At 47.4% G+C, this 23,697-nt stretch overlaps 1 protein-coding gene across 3 annotated transcripts in view; it reads left to right on the top strand.

Annotated features, from left to right (window-relative positions):
* Nucleotides 1-5,832, top strand: part of FAM167A (family with sequence similarity 167 member A) — a 66,570-nt gene extending 60,738 nt beyond the window's left edge. For all 3 annotated transcript variants that reach the window (XM_063915095.1, XM_063915094.1, XM_063915093.1), the window contains exon 3: nt 577-5,832. In XM_063915095.1, the coding sequence (XP_063771165.1) occupies nt 577-840 (264 nt within the window). In that variant the 3' untranslated portion in view covers nt 841-5,832. The remainder of the gene's footprint in view (nt 1-576) is intronic.
* The last annotated feature ends 17,865 nt before the right edge of the window (nt 5,833-23,697 follow it).

The raw sequence follows: 23,697 nt of genomic DNA, 5'->3' as shown, positions 1-23,697 counted from the left end.
AATAGTGGTCGACCAAAACATTGTCGACCTACTTACTGTCGACCGGATCTCGGGAAAATGCAGGGTGTGGGCGAATCAGGGAAGGGGTGGGGTTTAAGGTGTTAGGGGTGAGGCTAAGCTCCATGCCCCCCTGCGCCAAGTGGAAAATAAAATAGCTGCCTTACAGCCATAGATGGCAGAGAACCATCAGATCCCTGCCATTGATGGTTGGACCATCGGTAGCAAACTATCGATGATCGTTGGCCACTCCTAGACTGTGGCAGACACACAACAGGACAACACAGTGATAGACTAGAACAGGGACTATAGGGAGAGTGGTAGACACAGAACAGTGGAACAGGAAAAATAGGGACATTGGCAGTCGCAGGACGGGAGACAGTGGGGTTCCAAGTTGCCTGGGGTAACAGTGCAGAGAGCCATGGAGCCAGCTGAGTAATGAAGTGTTTCGGTGGGAGGCGTGCTGTGTATAATACATGATAGGTTACAGTATACAGCCTGGGAACAGCTCAGGCCTCACTATAATTTTACTCTGCCACCTGTATAATCACATTAATTACTCTTCGTGTTGTATTCCAGACAGAGATGCGCCTGCAGGACCAGCAGCTGGCCAGGCAGCTGATGAGGCTGCGCAGCGACATAAACAAGCTGAAGATCGAGCAGACGTGCCACCTGCATCGGCGCATGCTGAACGACGCCACCTACGAACTGGAGGAGAGGGACGAGCTCTCCGACCTCCTCTGTGACTTCCCTATGATGTCATCATTTGGCCTCTCCACGCCCCTTAAACTTATCGGGGTTACGAAAATGAACATCAACTCTAGGAGGTTTTCCCTGTGCTAGAACTTTCTGCAGCGTTCCGAGGGATTCCTGAACCAAAACTCAGACATGACTCCAGTATTCTGCTGCCTTATAGTAATACCAGCTAGCCACGCCTACCACCTTTATTACCAACGCATTATCTAGCCGTGCATGGCGATCAGTCGGGACAGAGGCAAAACCGGACAATCCAACGTTCATCTCTGTGCGCCATCACTACCGCTGCCGCTAACCGGTGTAATACTCTTGAAGGCTGTAACCTTCCGAGATCGGGTGTGGCATGTTAGATAGACTAGACTTCGGTCGACGGTGTCTAGGTTGACCACTATTGGTCGACAGTACGAAAGTCGACATGGGTTTCTAGGTCGACAGGGACTGTAGGTCGAAATGTACTAGATCGACATGAAAAAATGTCGACATGAGTTTTTTTATCTTTTTGGTGTTGTTTTCTTCGTAGAGTGACGGGGGAACCCCAATTAGTGCACCGTGTCCCCTCGCATGGCTCGCTTTGCTCGCCATGCTTCGGGCAAGGTGCCTCGCTCCGCTACCGCTGCGCTTGGCACAGATTACCGTTCCCAATTGAAGTCCACGTGGATCGTAAAGTATGAAAAAGTTCATAAAATGGAAAAAAAATTTTTGAAAAACTCATGTCGACCTTTTGTCATGCTGACCTATAACATGTCAGCCTAGAGTCCCTGTCGATCCACTTACTGTCGACCAATAGTGGTCGACCTAGACATTGTCGATCTAAGTCTTGTCGACCTAGAGACCGGATCCCCCGAGATCATCTTCTACCTTTTCACTGTTTTTTACATCAACCTCATAACTCCACATCAGATGTTGTTTTAAACCCTTTATCCAGCAGAGAATCCAGAACCATAATAGCCACATCTACACCCAAATCAATGTTAAAATATTTATGGGTCTCGTAAGTGACTCTGTATCTCAGCAATAGTATTAATAAATATAAGGATCATGGGGGGGTCATTCCGAGTTAATCGCTAGCTTCCGTTGTTTGCAGCGCAGCGATCAGGCTAAAAAACGGCAGTTCTGCGCATGCGTATGTGGCGCACTGTGCATGCGTATGCGGCACAATGCACACGCGCGACGTACGGGCACAACGAACGATGTCGTTTTGCACAGGTTCTAGCGATGCATTTCAGTCACACTGGTGGCCGCAGAGTGATTGACATGAAGTGGGCGTTTCTGGGTGGCAACTGACCGTTTTCAGGGAATGTTCGGAAAAACGCAGGTGTGGCAGGGAAAACGCAGGCGTGGCTGGGCGAACGCTGGGCGGGTGTGTGACATCAAATCCGGAACTGAATAGTCTGAAGCGCTGAATAGGTTTTGAGCTACTCTGAAACTACACAAAAAAAATTTGCAGGCGCTCTGCGATAAAAACGTTTGCACTTCTAAAATACACTCCCAGTGGGAGGCGGCATAGCGTTTGCACGGCTGCTAAAAACTTCTAGCGAGCGATCAACTTGGAATGACCCCCATATAGAGGTCAGTACCCCAGCCAGTATCACCCACGTACAGAGTTATTTACTACGCAGCCGGACAAATTAGGGGATTTACAGAGGATAATCATACATTGGCCTGTGGCACAACTAGAAATCCCACAAAGATTTAATTACCTAAATTGTCTCGTTTGTGTCTCTTTGTGTAACAGTTATCCCATCAGTATGTACTGTAAGCCGTCATTAGGAAACATTTTATAACATATACAGTATAGGTTGAAGTTCCCATAACAAGACAGAAGTAAAGATAATTAGAATGTTTCTGCATGGACCAATGTGAGGATGTAAACAAAGTGTCTTCACATCCAGGCATATCGTTTAGAAGAGCTTTTACAGATGAGTCTTGGCGTGTACCCGAATCTGTCTTTTACTAAATTTGCCCCCCATCCTCCACATATCCAGCCCAGCCTCAAATATCTTCATTTCAGTATTTTTAAATGTTACCAGATTTTATATAAAGCAGGATAGACTTGTGTTTTGATTTTTTTTTAAACCCCCTGTCTTTACAAAAGTTCCAAGGGTGTGCTGCTGGGAACCTGCTCCTTCCACTGTATAACTCTCAGTCTGCGGCCTCCATTCCCCTCCTCACATCATGTCACTGCCCCTGTCACATGCAGCCCTGTCCTCGCTGACACATCACTCATCTCCTGATATACTCTGTGCTGCTGTGGACCCTGCTCCTTCCACTGTATAACTTTCAGTCTGCGGCCTCCATTCCCCTCCTCACATCATGTCACTGCCTCTGTCACATGCAGCCCTGTCCTCACTGACACATCACTCATCTCCTGATATACTCTGTGCTGCTGGGAACCTGCTCCTTCCACTGTATAACTCTCAGTCTGCGGCCTCCATTCCCCTCCTCACATCATGTCACTGCCCCTGTCACATGCAGCCCTGTCCTCACTGACACATCACTCATCTCCTGATATACTCTGTGCTGCTGGGGACACTGCTCCTCCCACTATATAACTCTCAGTCTATGGCTTCCTGCTGCCTCCATTCCCCTCCTCACATCATATCACTGCCCCTGTCACATGCAGCCCTGTCCTCACTGACACATCACTCATCTCCTGATATACTCTGTGCTGCTGGGAGACCCTGCTCCTTCCACTATATAACTCCCAGGGGGTGGCTTCCTGCTGCCTCCATTCCCCTCCTCACATCATGTCACTGCCCCTGTCACATGCAGCCCTGTCCTCACTGACACATCACTCATCTCCTGATATACTCTGTGCTGCTGTGGACCCTGCTCCTTCCACTGTATAACTCTCAGTCTGTGGCTTCCGGCTGCCTCCATTCCCCTCCTCACATCATGTCACTGCCCCTGTCACATGCAGCCCTGTCCTCACTGACACATCACTCATCTCCTGATATACTCTGTGCTGCTGGGGACCCTGCTCCTCCCACTATATAACTCTCAGTCTGCGGCTTCCTGCTGCCTCCATTCCCCTCCTCACATCATGTCACTGCCCTTGTCACATGCAGCCCTGTCCTCACTGATACATCACTCATCTCCTGATATACTCTGTGCTGCTGGGAACCTGCTCCTTCTACTGTATAACTCTCAGTCTGCGGCCTCCATTCCCCTCCTCACATCATGTCACTGCCCCTGTCACATGCAGCCCTGTCCTCACTGACACATCACTCATCTCCTGATATACTCTGTGCTGCTGTGGACCCTGCTCCTTCCACTGTATAACTCAGTCTGTGGCTTCCTGCTGCCTCCATTCCCCTCCTCACATCATGTCACTGCCCCTGTCACATGCAGCCCTGTCCTCACTGACACATCACTCATCTCCTGATATACTCTGTGCTGCTGTGTGGCTCTGCTCCTTCCACTATATAACTTTGTCGTCAAACAAACCTTGAAAGCCAAATTATGTCAGTGTCAGTTATTAATTCCCAATGATAACTTTAGGATCTACAAGCATTTCTAACACCTCGATTTACAGTGTTACAAATATTGGCTACAGTAAGTGGCATTAATTATGTCTGACTCCCTGATGTAGAAGTAACCACTTGACTGACTCCCTGATGTAAAAGTAACCGCTTGGCTGACTAATGCACAACTGAAATGACGTCAGAGGCGCAGATTGTTATATGCAGGGTCTGTGAGCTTTCCATTCCTGGCAGCTTCACATCGCCGCCGTAGGAGAGTGGAGAGTATTGCCGGATGCCTGGAGCCTTTGGGGGGACTCTAAAAGTTACATAACCTAACTGGACTGTATGACCTGCGTATGTAAATAATTTATTGACACGTAGTGTGAGCTGTAGCCAGCACAAGTTCTCTTTTTGCCATATTATTATTATAAAGAAGGAAGATACAGGCAGTAGCAGAACAGGTGAGAAATCTTCCAGCCGTCGGCTGCATCATTTGTAAACTGATATATCATTAGGGGGACTATGTATCAAATTATATTTGCGGGATTTCCCCCGAAAATACCCTTTTTTAGGAGGGTACCCACAAATATTACATAACCATTGAATGTATATACTGGGGGGACCATAGCAGATATCCCCACGTTTCCGTTCGCAAAAGCAGGCCCCATAGGTTTCTGGGGCCTGCTTCAATGCTGAATTTACCAAGCTCTAAGGGGACACGTACTAAGAAGTGATAAAAGTGTGAAGAAGTGAGCCAGTGGAGAAGTTGCCCATGGCAACCAATCAGCATTGACGTAACATTTATAATTTGCACACTATAAACATATACAGAGCAGCTGATTGGTTGCCATAGGCAACTTCTCCACTGGCTCACTTCTCCACTTTTATCACTGTTTAGTACATGTCCCCCTTAGCCACTGTAGCCTGGCCCTTAAGCTGATCCTCTACTGCGGCCATTATAACCCTGTCCCCTCCCTGTTGCTGCAGGCAGACGCATTTCCAGAGGCATCATGACTATCAAATCCAGCTGAAATTAGGGTGAGTGGTGCACTTTGAAGAGAGTGGGGTCAACGAGTTCTTAATTCAGGTTTAATATAAGGGCGGTACATGGTCAGTTCTAATGGTGAATATTCTGATTTGTCAGCAGTTAGATTTACAGTGTAACATGTTTCTAATAACAGGTATTATCCGTGGGACTATACATTGCTGACACAGATACGTTGTGACCGTGTCATCAATGTAACGCACACAACTGTTTTCTTCTCCCGTATCTCTGTTATATAACCTAGCAGCACATTCTGTACCGACCAGACTTATTAATGTTGCATCATAAAAAATACTTTGCACCCTATTCTGTGTCGTTGCAAAAAAAGCCAACTGATGCCTTTTATTTTTATTATTTTTGAATATCATATGTTCTTAGCGTTTGAGAGTTTTCTTTTGTATTTTATTCTCTCTATCGGGTTTTTTCTTTTTTGCTACGTTATATTTAAAAAAGTTAAATAAAAAAATCCAAACTTTTGAGCGGTGCTGAAAAATATGGTTATTTTTCATCAAGTTGGGTGAGAATTCATTTTATAAAAAGTTTTAAGAATGTGTGTGTTTATATTTTTTTCTTTTTGTTAAAGAAAAAATAAAAATATTCAGTGCATACAAAAAAAAAAATGCAGTGATTATTGAGTAATGGACAAATACTGTATGTAGTATATAGATTGCTGTAAACCAACTGAGACACTGAGGACCTTTAATGTTCTTAGGTGTGTATAGCACAAGGGAAATACGGATGAATTTGTCAAAGAGCAATCTCATATAATGTCATTTGAAGATCGTTCTGTCCCTGAGCCTATGGATAATTCATTGTCTCTCTTGAGAATCAAGGTCAAACAACTGTGTACACCAGTGATGGCTAACCTTGACACTCCAGCTGTTGTCGAACTACACGTCCCAGCATGCCCTGCATCAGTTTTGCTATTTGGCCATGCTAAAACTGATGCAGGGCATGCTGGGATGTGTAGTTCAACAACAGCTGGAGTGTCAAGGTTAGCCATCACTGGTGTACACTATATATATTTACACACATTACTGTTACACCTACTGTTCTATACTTGAAAGAAAGAGTTTGTTTAATTCAGCCTTACAATGAGCTCTCGCAGACTTCTATAGAGTGATGAAAGAAAAGAAGTGCTGCACTCCTAAGTAACTATATAAAGGTGGTTAATGAGACAGATATCACCAGCATTCAGTTCAGTATAAACACACAGTTTTTCAAGGCTCTGAAATATGGGTAAAAGGCTCTGGATTATGGGTCTAATTCAGACCTGATCGCAGCAGCAATTTTTTCCCCTCTAACGGGCAAAACCATGTGCACTGCAGGTGGGGCAGATGTAACATGTGCAGAGAGAGTTAGATTTGCGTGGGGTGTGTTCAAACTGAAATCTAAATTACAGTGTAAAAATAAAGCATACAGTATTTACCCTGCACAGAAACAATATAACCCACCCAAATCAAACTCTCTCTGCACATGTTACCTGCTCCACATGCAGTGCACATGGTTTTGCCCATTAGAGAAAGATTTTGCTGCCGCGATCAGGTCTGTATTAGGGCCCTATGTTACTACCCTCTAATGGTTTTAATAGGCCCTAGCAGACAAACTGATAGATAGGGGTCTGGATGGAGCTGGAGAGACACTGTGAGGCTGTAGCAGAAACACAGTGGTCATGGCTGAAGAGATCGGGGGGGGAGGCTGCTTTTTTCATCAGGCCCCACAATTTCTGATGACAGCCCTGTAATCTCCCATATGCTGAGTTGTACTTGCACCACCCCTACTGGTGCGCTTGGTGTCATAGCTGCACGTATAGAGGGACCATGGGAAATCGCACACACCTAATGGGTACATGGCACACTTGCCGGGAGGAGGCAGCGTTGTAGGCCCATGGGGGTGTGGCTGGTGGCATAATGGGCCGTCCGGGGGGCGTGGTCAGTCAATGTGGGCTGTCCGGGGGCATGATTACTGGAAAGTGGGCAGTCCGGGGGCGTGGTATCACGATCGCGTCATTGTGGCTCCGCCTCTGCTGTACAGTGATGAGAAAATAGGCGCTGTATTGCCGGGGGCAGAGCTATGATGACGCGATTCAACACAAATCGCGTCATCAGATTCCCTCGGACCGAGGGAATTCTTGCTGTGGGCGGCCGAGGCGGGGGGGCGGGAGGGCCTGACAGGTAAAACGGGAGGCTTGCCCACCTTTCCGGGCCGGGAGAGTGACACGATTTTCGGGTGCCTCCCGGCCATTGCGGGAGGGTAGACAGGCATGGTACATGGGAAGATTTTCCTGTAAGTGTTTTACAAAACTGCAGAACACCATGAAATGCACAGAATACACGGCAATACATATTCAGAGTATATAAGCGCCAATATCATGTCTCCTCTTTAAGATATAAAATGTTCCCAAGTAAGAGTTTGTTTGATGCAGCTGAAGCTTAGAGATGATTTATAGACAGGATAATGTTTATTCAGTCACCTCTTAAGCAGCGTGATGCGGCTCTGGCTGTGTTCTCACCGGCCTATTATACATTACAACAGTCTCAAGTGCTAAAGAATGATATTGTTGTAACATGTGCACTGTGGCTTATCCTCTAATTTGTTTGTCTAATAATGACAATTATCTCATCTTATGAAGAGCTGGGTTGTTAATGGGATCTGCTGCCAGCTTCTATAATTAATTCCAAGTCACGGATCTTCAGGCAAGAGTAGTGCGGGGCCAGGTTTTCTGAAAACCGATCCCACCCGAACTTCAGGGATCGCGGTTTTCCTGCCAGGCTCGGATTCCAAAACGAGGCAAAACGTCATCTTCACGGCGTCGGATCTTGAGTGTGTTGAATTCGATATAAGTCCGTCCCGCAGTGATTCGGGCGGCATTTCACACAGGACTTTGGGCGGAGAGCGCACTAGACAAATTATCAATCCTTTATACTTGTGCACACAGCCCAGAGCTCCTAAATAACATAGGGAAGTGTTTCATTAACCCTTTATTGGTGCTGCTGAGCATGTAACTGCCCACAGTGCAGCCCAGAGCTCCTAATACAGTGCAGCATTAACCCTTTACTGGTGCATACTGGTGCTGTAACTGCCCGCTGTGCAGCCCAGAGCTTCTAATGCAGTGGCAGCATTAACCCTTGGTGCACACTGGTGTTGTTTGTAACTGCCCACGGTGCAGCCAGAGCTCCTAATACAGGGCAACGTTAACCCTTTACTGGTGCTGTAACTGCCCGCAGTGCAGCTCAGAGCTCCTAATACAGGGGCAGCATTGACCCTTGGTGCACACTGGTGTTGTTTGTAACTGCCCACGGTGCAGCCAGAGCTCCTAATACAGGGCAACGTTAACCCTTTACTGGTGCTGTAACTGCCCGCAGTGCAGCCCAGAGCTCCTAATACAGGTCAGCATTAACCCTTAACTGGGGCACACTGGTGATGTTACTGCCCACAGTGCAGCCCAGAGCTTGTAATAGTAATACAGGGCAGCAGTAACCCTTTATTGTTGCATACTGGTGACCGCAAAAGTCTTTGCGTGTGCCACCATTGCTATAATTTTAAGCGCAGTGAATCGCAGCTGTGCGTAAAAAATAAAATAAAAATTCCACAGTTGGGTGATTATCGTCAGTCTGCGCTTGTGTCTAAGTCGCAGTGCACATGCAACAGCGGTCGCAGAGAGGATTTACCTGTAAAGTGATCTGCAGTCAGGGACCATTTGGGGAAGGTAATGGAGAAAGGAAGTAAAGACCCAGGTGGGTAGCAATATTTTTGGGGGGTGTTTGAAGCTGCAACTGCCGTCCGCTACAATTTCTCCAACATCTTACATACTGCGGTCATGCTGCGCAACCGTAGGGATACTGAGATCTTTGATAATCGACTGATCGGCGACGGACGCTGGCTCTTTGTACGCAGCCGCTGGGATTTGCAAAGCTCCAAGTGGGCGTCCCAATACAAACCCAGGAGACACGGAGTGTGAAGCGGTCACTGTAGAAATCTTAAGACTGATGGCAATCAGGACTGGTCTGCACCATTCACCATAACCCAGCGCCCCTGCTATTCTGGTAGTGGGGAAGGCTTCCACTTTTGTGACGGCCACTCCTGTCAGATTGTAGCAGCAGTGTGCTCAGTATATTTGATTGGCGTCATGCTCACTGCTTAACACAGAGTCAAGACGTTTGATTGACATGCTCACTGAAGTTGTGGCAGCAACAGGAGCTACCAGAGAGGGGGCCCAAAGATCAGCACAGAGCAGAGACGGCGGCAGTAATGAGAGTGGAATTCTCTGGGTCCTGCGCCTGAACTGAGATAGTGACCCAGGGAATCTTCTAAGCAACCCTGATGCTGGTTATGTGGGAGGTACGGCCCAGAGCTGGCTTTAAGTGCAGCCATTATGGATGGATTGGATTCTCTCGAGTTCCGGGAAGACATGCTGAATCAGCTACAGAGACTTCTGAGAGATTTTCTTGACTTCCGTTGGATCCTGAGTTCCTCACAAAATTTGTAAACTCTGAAAAATCCCATCTTGCACAAAAGCACAAAAACCATTTGCCAAAAAACAGGCACTTATTCCAGGGAATAACTTTCCATGCAAACCCGCTCCTGCGCAGACAGACCTTTCCCATCATCCTGGGCAGAATATCCTCCTCCTGCAGAGTTAACTATGGTGGTCATTCCGAGTTGATCGCTAGCTGCATTCGTTCGCTGTGCAGCGATGAGGCAAAAAAATTGGCACTTCTGCGCATGCGTATGCGACGCAATGTGCATGCGCGACGTACTATTACAACGAACTATGTCATTTCACACAGGGTCTAGCGAAGCTTTTCGGTTGCACTGCTGGGCGCGGAGTGATTGATAGGAAGAGGGCGTTTCTGGGTGTCAACTGTCCGTTTTCAGGGAGTGTTGAAAAAACGCAGGTGTACCAGGAAAAAACGCAGGCGTACCAGGAAAAAACGCAGGCATGGCTGGGCGAACGCAGGGCGTGTTTGTGACGTCTAAACAGGAACTAAACAGTCTGAAGTGATCGCAAGCGCTGAGTAGGTTTTAAGCTACTCTAAAACTGCACAAAAAATACTTTGTAGCCGCTCTGCGATCCTTTCGTTCACACTTCTGCTAAGCTAAAATACACTCCCAGTGGGAGGCGGCATAGCGTTTGCACGGCTGCTAAAAACAGCTAGCGAGCGATCAACTCGGAATGACCACCTATGTGCCGACTCTCCTGCCTACTGATTACTTCCTCCCACTCCTACCTCCAAGATTTCTCACGTGCTGCTCCATTTCTCTGGAATTCCCTACCTCTCCCCCTCAGACTCTCCACCCTTCAAACGGGCTCTCAAGACCCACTTCTTCACCAAACCTAGCCAAATCTCATCCTAACCCTCTGTTCCACGTTCTCTATGTACCCCGTCTGTGTCACCCCTGTCTGTCTACCCCTCCCCTTTAGAATGTAAGCTCTCACGAGCAGGGCCCTCTTCCCTCATGTGTTTATCCTTTTTCTTACTTTAATAATCTTCAACTGCACCACATCCAGCAGTCTTCTGCCACCTGATACTTATTCCAGTGTCATCTGCTGATGAAGCTATGTTTATTTACCCTGTATTTGTCCTATATTGTCAACTGTAAAATAAAGGATAATAATAATGTGCAATTAATGAGAGAATGGGGGTCATTCCGACCCGATCGCAGCGTGCTTTAGTTTGCACAGCTGCGACCGGGTCACTACTGCCCACGCGCAGGGGCCGTAATGCGCACGCACGTCATTACCCGGCGACGGCCGTCAACAGGCAACGATGCTGACTACAAAGAAAGCGGTTGCATCGGCGACCGCAGGAAGATTGACAGCGGAGAGGCGTTCCGGGGCGGATGCTCACCGTTGGATGCCGTTTTGGGGGAGTGGTCGGCCAAACACAGGCGTGTCCAGGCGAACAGAGGGCGGATGTTTGACGTCAAAGCCGGGACCTTGGTCGCTGGATCCGTCGCACAGGGTAAGTATCTCCAGCTTTACTCTTCACTTGCACAAAACTTTTTAGCTAAGCAGGGCCGCACAAGCGAACGCAGCCCTGCTAAGCTAAAATACACTCCCCCATAGGCGGAGATTAGTTGATCGCACCAGCAGCAAAAAGTTGCTTGGTGCGATCAACTCGGAATGACCCCCAATATTCGTAGGTGTCACAGAGCCATAAAGCAGAGAGAGATATATCGAGCACTTAAATTCTTACACATTGGCATATGACCCGCAGAGTAAAACTGCAGCAGTGTGTTATGGTAATAAGCCCCCAAGTAAGCGCACACCTGTCTGTGTGGCTTCTGGATCCATAGTGCTACTGTATCTAAAATACTGAATACGTATTTATAGTAATTAATTTCGGCTCCTATCCCAGCTCAGAAACCAGGAGCTCATTTATCAAACATCGAAACATCAGGCAGTTCTGACATTTGTCATCATTTCACCCAAAAAATACTCTTCTTATACCTACTTATAGGTCCCTGCTTGCTGCCTTGTAGCTGGTTATCTGGGGCCCAGATTTATCAAGCCTTGGAGAGAGATAAATTGCACGGTGATAAAATATCAATTGTCATGTGACATGCTGTGTTTGAAAAATGACAGTTAGGAGCTGATTGGTTGGTACTGTATCACAGTGCTATTTATCACTCTCCAAGGCTTGATAAATCTGAGTCTAGTTTGCTTAGAGAAAGAGGGTGTATGCTAATTATTATTATTATTATTATTAATGGTACTATTATTTAAATCTAGCTGTCGGCCTAACAAGGAATGCTTCATTTTGAATTACTATTGTTTGTCATTTTAATACTATATTTAGCTGCAAAATAAAAATAGTATATATTGCACAACTATCATTCTTTCAAATGAAGAGCAAGTGTATAATATTAAAACTAGAGATGAGCGGGTTCGGATGTAACGCCAGAATTAACGCCAGTTCGGTTTTATCAGGATTTTTCTTATTGGCTATCCAAAACACGTGACGTCCGTGAGCCAATAAGATGCCATTTTGAGAACCGAGTAAATCCGAGTAAAACCGAACCCGCTCATCTCTAATTAAAACACGATCAATTAACAAAATCGGTGAATCGTACTGGAAAATAAATTGATGTTTTTGACAAATAATTATTACTCCTTACAGAAAATTCTGTGAAAAGCGTTAAAGCTAAAGAATTTGTAAATACATTTATGTGTAGCTAGATGTACTCTCATCAACACTTCGAACAATAAATATAAAATTTGTGCAACATTAAGAGGAGAACATGACCCAGTTTCTATCCAGAGCTGTTATTCCTGCGATTGGATTTTATTTCCCATCCAGATACATACACAGTCCACAATTTCTGCATTGACACCAGCAGGCTCAAACAAGAGGATGAGTCATGATGTAATAAATATAACAATGCCACAGGCCCCCCTAGTGAAGGCATCCTCAGGTCCTGCTGGGAACTCTCTGCCAGATAAGGGTCGAAACGCGTGAGTCAGAGCATTGTAACGTCTGCACCTTTCCCTCCTGCGATGGAATTCCAGCTGCAGCCAAGACCAACATTCCTGAAGACACTCTGAGCTCACAGTGGAATGAGAAGACCTCACACCAGTGGCCATCACACCAACGTGAGCCTGGAGGCTCTCCAAGTAGCAGCCAGATGTCAATGTTTTCATCAAACAAAGCTTTAAAAGGCCAGGAAACTGCGTCGACCAAAGGACAAAGGAAACCTTCATAAATATACTGTACGTAGATATTCTATCATAGAACTATTTTCCTTTTGCATCTTTGAGAGATCCTAACAGTAAACTTTGATTCACCAACCAACTGGAAAATAATTCCCATTTTGATACTTTACCTAAAATGTAAAATGATGGTTTTTAGGGCCTATTTATCATCAAGTCTGTTATTCATAAAATTATGCCAAAAGTAAATTTTTTGTGACATTTTCTATGTCCCGTCCATGTACTCAGGGTTGTCTTAACGGGTATAAGTCGTTGGGTCGACACAACTTAGGTCAACAGTCATTAGGTCGGCCACTATTGGTCAGCGTGCATTAGGTCGACATGTACTTGGTCGACAGGTCAAAAGGTCAACATGAGTTTTTTTTATTTTTTGTGGTTTCTTTTCTTCGCAAAGTGACCGGGAACCCCAATTAGTGCACCGTGTCCCCTCGCCCTGCTTCGGCACAGGTTACTATTACCAATTGTAGTCCACGTGGATCGTAAAGTATGAAAAAGTCCAAAAATTGATTAAAAACCCCTCATATCGACCTTTTGACCTAGTACATGTCGACCTAATGACCACGTTGACCTAGTGACCCTGTCGATCTAATGCATGTCGACCAATAGTGGTCGATCTAAGTGGTGTCGACCTAATGATCGTATCCCGTCTTAACAACACTGTAGGCCCTGGGCAAATCATTGCACTTGGGCCCTTATGATCGGACACCCACTGTCTCCCTGTCGTCTCCCCCAATTAATAAAATCAGACCCCAGCTCAGACAACCAGATGCCCCCTACCCAATAATTAATACAAACCCCAGATATGACAATACAACCTGCCCCTGCACAAATTTTTTTTTAAATCATACCCCAGACGAAAATAAAATCATACTTTATCCTTCCTGTGGTCCCACACCGTCTCTCCACATGATTCCGTATGGTAGCGTCTAGTTTACCTTCATGGAGAGGACCTTTCCCATAACCCGCTGGGTCCATGTCACAATCTATTTGGAATAGTAAAGTGTCGTGAGCGAAGCGGAGCGGAGTGAGACACCGTGCCCGAAGCGTGGCGAGTGTCCAATGCTGCATAGAATTTTTTTTTACCCCAAACGAACAGAGAACGAAGAAAACATGTAGGTGCTGTAAGGGCGGAAGTTCTCTCCTGCCCTCTCATTTTGTCACTTCCAGGTCCTGAGCACGAAGGTAACATTAACACAACCGATTCCATTCAGTGAATAAATGTCAGCACTCTGATTGGTGGATAGCTCCAGCCATCCACCAGTCAATATGCTGACAGCCATTCACTGCCTGGCCTCTCTTCCTGTGTGACTTGCCATTTGTGCCCAATCTGTCAGTGCTTGGAAACACTTAGGGCAAGTCCCGCCCCTGCTTATGATGTCAGAGTGTGCTGGGCCAGACAACATGGCTCCACACCTCTTTTATGGTATGTATTTAAAGGGAAAGGCAGGAGAAACATGAAAGAGAAATAAAACAATAACATAGACATGGAACCTGCAGTACATTTCCCATACAGGGGCTAAAATTCAAGAAAAATATAAAACTACTGTGACATTGCATTGTATTCATCTACATGCAGCCTGTGTGACAGTGCCGTGACCTAGGATCACCCCTGAGCCCAAATATAAAGTTCAATAAAAGTTAAAAGTTCCGCTGGGATGAAAATTCTTTGATTTGTGGAATAACAGATCTGGTTCTGTCCCTTGGCTGGTCCCTGAGCTGTTCTTTAGCCTCTGTTACAAAATCACTTGCGCTCCGTTATTATTAGAACAATTGCACAAGGCACTTGTTAGTACTCGAGCTGAAAAGACACTGGCTAAAGCTGAGCTGGCACACAAGGGGCGCATTCCAGAGCAGATGAAACCTTCAGAGATGTAGACAGCGGGCAAGTGCCCAAACCACAGCGCCCGAGGCGGGAACGCAGGCCACACACTCACCTTCCACTTACCATTGGGTGCTTTGTGATCAGAATGTATCAGTCATGACATTAGTAAATGTATACCTCCGTGTAGCATCGAGTATCCACGCAGCGCACGATCTTTCTCTATATTTAGCCTGTTGTAGATTCTTAAAGAAAATCTCCACGCATTGGTGAGGAGAAGCGTCGTCTGCAAGTAATGAGGTAATCCCAGATTTGGTTCTCACGAAAGGAGACCAAGGAGGAGATGTACTAAGCAGTGAAAAGATTGAAGAAGTGAGCCAGTGGAGAAGTTGCCCATGGCAACCAATCAGCATTGAAGTAACAGTTATAATTTGCATACTATAAAATCAAAAAGAGCAGCTGATTGGTTGCCATGGGCAACTTCTCTACTGGCTCACTACTCCACACTTTTCACTGCTTAGTACTCCCCCCCCCCCCCCCCCCCCCCGAGGTATATTTGCTAAAGTGCGGTTTCTTAGAAGCTGAGATGTTGCCCATAGCAACCACTCAGATTCTACTTATTTATCTAGCACCTTCTAGAAGGTAATAGCTAGAATCTTATTGGTTGCTATGGGCAAAATCTCCACTTCTAAAAACACGCACTTTAGTAAATATACCCCATAGTCTGCAAGAGAGACCCTGTGCTCTAGTGACCGTAGGTCAGTGTGGTGTAATATACAGGAAGCCGTGGAGCAGACTCGCGCCAAAACAAAGATCTCAGATTATACAGAGGATGGCCCTAATCAGATGAGATTGTGACTCACTAACAGGGTGTGTGAAGTGGTCAGTTCAGAATGTGTGGAGCAAACACTAAAATATGCGTTATTTAATGCTATAGAGCAGGGGCGGACAACCAGTCAGAGGCAAAGAGCCAGAAAAGAACTGTAGTAAAGAGCAAGAGCCACTGTCATGCGCGCGCCAAAGGCACGCATGCAAAATGGGGGCGTGGCCTAGTTTGTAGGAGTATGACCTTGTGTCATAACCCCATTTTTAGTCATGTTGTACAGTGCCACATACATATAATGCCCCAGTACAGTACCACATACATATAATGCCCCAGTACAGTGCCACATACATATAAAACCGCCCAAAAAATGGGTGCCTCCACAGTGCCAGACACATATGTCCCCACAGTGCCAGATACATATGTGCCCCCCCACAGTGCCAGATAAACATGTCCCCACAGTGCCAGATACATATGTGCCCCCCACAGTGCCAGATAAACATGTCCCCACAGTGCCAGATACATATGTGCCCCCCACAGTGCCAGATAATCATGTCCCCACAGTGCCAGATACATAAGTGCCCCCCACAGTGCCAGGTACACATATGCCCCATAGTGCCAGGTATACATATATGCCCCATAGTGCCAGGTATACATATATGCCCCACAGTGCCAAATACACATATGCCCCACAGTGCCAAATACATATATGCCCCACAGTGCCAGATACATATATGCCCCCAGTGCCAGATACACATGTCCCCACAGTGCCAGATATGCCCCCAGTGCCAGATATGCCCCCAGTGCCAAATACACATGTCCCCACAGTACCAGATACAGATATGCCCCCATTGCCAGATACACATGTCCCCAAGTGCCAGATATGCCCCCAGTGCCAAATACACATGTCCCCACAGTGCCAGCTATGCCCCCAGTGCTAGATACACATGTCCCCGCAGTACTCGCCCCCCATCACCCCAAGTGTTGCTCACCATGCTGCTGCTGTGTATGGGGGGAAGGAGAGCGCAGCGTGCGCCTCTCTTGCCTGTCAGGTCTGTAACTGTGTCTGTTCCCGGAGGGGGCACTAGTGGGTCAGTGGTGGTGCGGTGGAGGAAACAAGGAGGCTGCAGTAAGTTCCTGCGCATGTGCGCAAATGATGTTTTATTTAGCACACAGATATATGAACAGTAACTGGAGCAAATGGCAATATAGATGGTTTTTCGCGAGGAAGCTGAATGAGGTATCAATAACAGTCACAGCTAATGGTCTGGAAACCAGTATGATATAACAAACAACAATGGTCGGCCTGGAAGCCGATGGCGAACATCGATGGTCGGCTTGGAAGCCGATGGTAAACAGAGTCAATATGCAGTAGGTAAGTAATGCAATCAATGACGGTAAATACAGGCAATAAGTAACTCCGTTAATCGGTCTGGAAACTGACAGCAATAGGTTCACACAGTCAGTGGATATACACAAAGTCCACAGAGCCAAGCATATAGCAGGAGACAGTTGGTAATATACAAGCTGGTTGTTTAAGTGCTGGATGCAATAGCACAGTGCTGAATGCAGATTAACAACACACAGGTGAGAATGATGAGGTAGCACCTTGAGAGAGTCTCTTACTGCATGTAGAAGTGGAAGCTGACTGTGGAAGGAGTTGTAGCAGAGCTGGATGGCTGGGGCCTGTAGTTCCACGGAGACACTGGAGCTAGGAAATCACAGGAGACTGGAGCCAGGAGACGCTGTGCACTGGATGTGACGTGTTGTTCAAGGCGATAAGACTGAGCCGATGTTCTGGATTTATACCCCCTGGTCAGCAGGCATTGGATGCTTGAATCATGTGTGCAGACACAATGCAGGATTGGGTGTTTGCAGGTCAGCTGACCGCAAGTGTAATGGTGGCGCCCATGCTGCACAGATGGTGGATAGACACTAGATGGACTTCAGGGGTACACAATGACAATGGGCACCGTGCCTGCGGACAGAGCATTCATGCAGCCACAGACTGGGGCCGTGACCTCCGGAGGCCTGCACACCAGCGCGCTGATGAGAGGCCACTGAACGCTGATTCCTGACACTGCCCCTCACTCTCCAGCGTCGTGGTCTCTCTTCAATTGGGCGCTGGGCCATGAGCCAATCAAAGCTCACAGTCCGGCAGCCAGTCAGGAGCCTTAGCTGCCGGTCCGCAAGTTCTGATTGGCTCACGGGCTGGCGCTGAATTGAAGAGTGACACTGCCGCCGGAGAGGCATGTGTCTGGGGCTGTATCTATGTTCCCTTCGTGATCAGGACCAGGAAATAACAGCACGAGAGGGCAGTAGATAACTTCTGCCCTTACAGCACCTAAATGTTTTCTGAGTTCTCCATTCGTCTGAGGTTATTGGACCCTCGTGGGCTTGGTTCACTCTCCACGCGTCGGGCTCGGTGTCTCGCTCCGGTCGCCACAGGTTACTACTCCAAATAGTTTGTGACATGAACCCAGGGGCTTATGGGAAAGGTCCTCTCCACGAAGGGCAAATAGACGCTACGCTGGGGCAGTGTCGGGCAACGGTGGCCGAGCTGCATGCGGCGGATGAAAGAGCTGCATGCGGCTTGAGAGCCGTGGGTTGGCCACCGCTGCTATAGAGCTTTGGGCCAGATATGTTATAAAGACAAAAAGAGTGGAAGTTGTAAAAATGGGGTTTTGTATATTTTGTCAACATGCATCATGTTGACATTTATAATGTCAATACAAATTAATGTTGACATTATTTAAAGCTCAACAAAACATCCTTGGTGGGTGTAGTAGTGACTTGGTCGCTCTACAAGGCAGAGAAACTGCAGTGGGGGCATAGTGCATTTAGGGGGAAGGTGGAAGCCGGGACAATGGAGGAGAGGTGCCCCCTTCAGGGCTAGAGCACGGCGGCAACCGCCTCCATTGCCTCCGGTAGTTCCGTCACTGGTCCTGCTGACTTTCAGTGGAAACTGCAGCTCTTCCACCTGTATGAATAATTCTAACCCCTAAACTCCCCTTTTGTAGTTTAATCCTATCCCTATCACCCACAGCCTAACCCTCCCCCTAATGCCTAACCCTAATCTCCCCTCCCACAGCCTAACCCTAACCTGCCCTCCCGTAGCCTAGCCCTAACCTCCCCTTCCATAGCCTAACCTTCCCCCTAGTGCCTAACTTCCCCTCCCGTAGCATAATCCTATGCCTTTCACCCACAGCCTAACCCTCCCCCTAATGCCTAACCCTAGTCTCCCCTCCCACAGCCTTACCCTAACCTGCCCTCCCGTAGCCTAGCCCTAACCTCCCCTTCCATAGCCTAACCTTCCCCCTAATGCCTAACTTCCCCTCCCGTAGCATAATCCTATGCCTTTCACCCACAGCCTAACCCTCCCCCTAATGCCTAACCCTAAGGTCCCCATCCATAGCCTAACCCTAACCCACCCCCTAGTGCCTAACTTCTCCTCCCGTAGCCTAATTCTATCCCTATAAACCACATCCTAACCCTTCCCCTAGTGTCTAACCTTAATCTCCCCTCCCAATACCTAACACTAACCTCTCCTCCTGTAGCCTAACCCTAATGTCCCCTTTTATAGCCTAACCCCAACTCATGCCCTAGTGCCTAACCTCCCCTCCTGTAGCCTGACACTAACCTCCCCTCCAATACCCTAACTCTAACCTCCCCTCCCATACCCTAACTCTACAGATAAGGAGAGTTAGGGTTATTGCCTAACCCTAACATCTCCTCACATAGCCTAACCCTTAACACTCCCCCTAGTGCATAACCCTAACCTTTCCTCCCGTAGCCTAACCCCACCCCAATGCCTTACCCTAAACTTCTTTCTCACAGCCTAACCCTAACCCTTCCCCAGGTGTCTAACCCTAACCTCCCCTTTCATAGCCAAACCCTAATCCACCCCCTAGTGCCTAACCTTAACCTCCACTCAGCCTAACCCAGTGGTTCTCAAACTGTGTGTCTAGGTACCCTTGGGTGCCTTGGGACACTTGCAGGGGTGCCCTGGGTTGGTGGTCCAGGACCAATTCAAATTATTTATGGTCAATGTAATAGGCAAAACCAGTGTTGGTGGCTGCCAATCATAAACTATGTGGACGAACAGAAGCAAATCCTGTCCCCACACCACAAAATTGAAACTAAGGATGACATATAAACACATTTACAATCTCTCAATAAGAACCTTTTGGCCTAGGGGTGCTGTGAAAAGAATTCTGATACTCTAGGGTGCCGGAACTCCAAAAAGTTTGGAAACCACTGGCCTAACCCTATCCATGCCCTTACTGCCTAACTTCCCCTCCCATAGCCTAACCCTCTTTAAAATGCGTAATACTCATGCCCACAGCCTAACCCTCCTCATAAGGCCTAACCCTAACTCTCCCAATAATGCCTAACCTTAACCCTCCCTCCAGTGGCCTACACGTGCCCTCTGCTGCAGCAGTCTAACCCTCCCCATAATGCCTAACCCTCCCCTTCAATAGTCTACACTTGCCCTCTGCTGCTGCAGCCTAACCCTAACCCTCCACATAATGCCTAACCCTCTGGCCTTCAGCCTAACCCTATCCCTCCCCATAATGCCTAACCCTCCCCTTCAATAGTCTACACTTGCCCTCTGCTGCTGCAGCCTAACCCTAACCCTCCACATAATGCCTAACCCTAACCCTCTGGCCTTCAGCCTAACCCTATCCCTCCCCATAATGCTTAACTCTCCCCTCCCATAACCTAACACTATCCCTCCCCATAATTCTTAACCCTTCCCTCCCATTGCCTAACCCTTGCCCTCCCCTGCCACAGCCTAACCCTGATCTTTCGGTCCCTGCAGAATGTCGACAATTCACATGGTGACTTTTCAGATGCTGACATTGTGGACATCTCAACATTCTGCACATGACGACCTATTTAATGTCAACATTTCAACACTCCAGCAAGGCATCATAAAAGCCTAAAATTCCATCCAGGGATGCAAATCTTTCCTTACACCTTTCTGTGATAAATTCATGATTGCGAACGTCGGATAGAAGCAGGATGACATTACAGCTGTCCTCCATTGGTCCAAGCCAAGTGTCAGACCGGATTCCGCCAAGGAGATGTTGAGGAATGGCATATTATACAAGCTGACGAGAATTTAGAAGACTGGTCTTGTCTGTGCTTGTTACGGCCTCTGCTGACTCCAGCACTTGGATGGGTTTGTCTTTTCTGTACAATTTATGAGTCTTACTAATGAGCATTCGGGAGGCGCCATCTTCTCCCTGTCTGGCACTTCTGGTGTTTGCTGTCAAACACGTTATCCAACCTATTCTACCACACCAAGCACATGTATTACACACACACACACACACACACACACACACCTTCTGATACTATAAATACTAGGAAAAATGTCTCATATTGTAAGAGAAATTATACAAACAGATATACGTCTACGAATAAGCACTTCAGGAACTACATCCACACTTGTTCATAGGCCAATGAATGGGGAACAGGAGGGCAGCTGACCACTGTTCTTCCTAGTTTCATGATTCAAAATCAAAATCCCAGAGACCTTCACATTGATTGGAGACCCATGATCATGTCCGTGTCTATTGGTGGTCGCCCGTCTGCACTTTATACAAATGCCGCTACAAAGTCAAAAGATGCTAGCCCTGGTCCCTTGGACATTCTGCTACTACCATTGGCAGATGCAACGTCCAATGGTACTAGGCACTAGAGGAAAAGGTAGGGATTAGGGTTAGGAATAGTTCTCATGGAAATGCTGGTGGATCAGAGGTCTGTGCCGGACACGACGAGTTTTGGAAGGCGCACTGGTGCCGCTACAGTCATCAGCAGCAGGTAAGTCAGCGCTGGGCCATCCAAGATGATATGTTGACATTTCGTCAATGTCTACATGATGTATGTCCATAGGCAAATGCAGGGGGGGGGGGGGGGTTTCCAATTGCCCAGAAACCCGAATATCAATGTGATAGTCGACATATCATACTACACCCTTTTCAACGAGATCTCTTGCACCTAGCAATGTTTAAGTCTATGTCTGCTGACACACTATGTAGACAATAGTTATTGGACCCCCCCCCCCCCCTTCCCATGTTTCCAGGGCAACGCTAGTCTGGTATGCAGAAAATTAAGTAACACCAATGGCCTGGCTAGCTCAGAGTACAGATCTTGACCCCACTGAGAACCTCTGGGACGAACTGGAGTGACGGGTGCATTCTAGACCGACTCAACCTTCTTCAGTGTTGCATTTGGTAACTGTACTTAAGGTGGAATGACAAAACATACTGTCTGCTGTTGTCCAGGAACTTGTGGACAGTTTGCCAAGAAGGGTGTCTGCCATGGCCGGTGCTAGGGTGCTCGGCGCCCCCCTGCAAACTATAAATTTGCGCCCTCCCATACTTAACAAAGGGTCAGCACTCACCTTTGGCGTGTGTCAGGAAAAGGTGTGTAGTCTCGCAAGGAAGGGGTGTGGTCACACAATAGTATCCCCATTTGGATTTACGCACACAGTAGCACAATCTTATTCACATTACACCACACATAGTAGTGCTGCTCATTCAGATAATGCCCTCCAGTAGTAGCGTCCTTATATGTAATGCCCGCCAGTAGTAGCGTCCTTATACGTAATGCCCTCCAGTAGTAGCGTCCTTATATGTAATGCGCGCCAGTAGTAGCGTCCTTATACGTAATGCCCACCAGTAGTAGCGTCCTTATCTGTAATGCCCGCCAGTAGTAGCGTCCTTATACGTAATGCGTGCCAGTAGTAGCGTCCTTATACATAATGCCCGCCAGTAGTCGCGTCCTTATACGTAATGCCTGCCAGTAGTAGCGTCCTTATACGTAATGCGCGCCAGTAGTAGCGTCCTTATACATAATGCCCACCAGTAGTCGCGTCCTTATACGTAATGCCTGCCAGTAGTAGCGTCCTTATACGTAATGCCCGTCACTAGTAGCGTCCTTATCTGTAATGCCCGCCAGTAGTAGCGTCCTTATACGTAATGCGCGCCAGTAGTAGCGTCCTTATACATAATGCCCGCCAGTAGTCGCGTCCTTATACGTAATGCGCGCCAGTAGTAGCGTCCTTATACGTAATGCCTGCCAGTAGTAGCGTCCTTATACGTAATGCCCGCCAGTAGTCGCGTCCTTATACGTAATGCCTGCCAGTAGTAGCGTCCTTATATGTAATGCCCGCCACTAGTAGCGTCCTTATACGTAATGCCCGCCAGTAGTAGCATCCTTATCCATAATGCCCCCCAGAAGTAGCGTCCTTATATGTAATGCCTGCCAGTAGTAGCGTCCTTATCCATAATGCCCGCCAGTAGTAGCGTCCTTATACGTAATGCCCGCCAGTAGTAGCATCTTTATCCGTAATCCCCGCCACTAGTAGTGTCCTTATCTGTAATGCCCCCAGTAGTAGCGTCCTTATCTGTAATGCCCGCCAGTAGTAGCATCCTTATACGTAATGCGTGCCAGTAGTAGCGTCCTTATACATAATGCCCGCCAGTAGTCGCGTCCTTATACGTAATGCCTGCCAGTAGTAGCGTCCTTATACGTAATGCGCGCCAGTAGTAGCGTCCTTATACATAATGCCCACCAGTAGTCGCGTCCTTATACGTAATGCCTGCCAGTAGTAGCGTCCTTATACGTAATGCCCGTCACTAGTAGCGTCCTTATCTGTAATGCCCGCCAGTAGTAGCGTCCTTATACATAATGCCCGCCAGTAGTCGCGTCCTTATACGTAATGCGCGCCAGTAGTAGCGTCCTTATACGTAATGCCTGCCAGTAGTAGCGTCCTTATACGTAATGCCCGCCAGTAGTCGCGTCCTTATACGTAATGCCTGCCAGTAGTAGCGTCCTTATATGTAATGCCCGCCACTAGTAGCGTCCTTATACGTAATGCCCGCCAGTAGTAGCATCCTTATCCATAATGCCCCCCAGAAGTAGCGTCCTTATATGTAATGCCTGCCAGTAGTAGCGTCCTTATCCATAATGCCCGCCAGTAGTAGCGTCCTTATACGTAATGCCCGCCAGTAGTAGCATCTTTATCCGTAATCCCCGCCACTAGTAGTGTCCTTATCTGTAATGCCC

Source organism: Pseudophryne corroboree, chromosome 4 (genome assembly GCF_028390025.1).
Source record: "Pseudophryne corroboree isolate aPseCor3 chromosome 4, aPseCor3.hap2, whole genome shotgun sequence".
NCBI classification, from domain to species: Eukaryota; Metazoa; Chordata; class Amphibia; order Anura; family Myobatrachidae; genus Pseudophryne; species Pseudophryne corroboree.
Note: the sequence above shows the minus strand (reverse complement) of the source record. Positions and strands in the feature narration are given on the sequence as shown.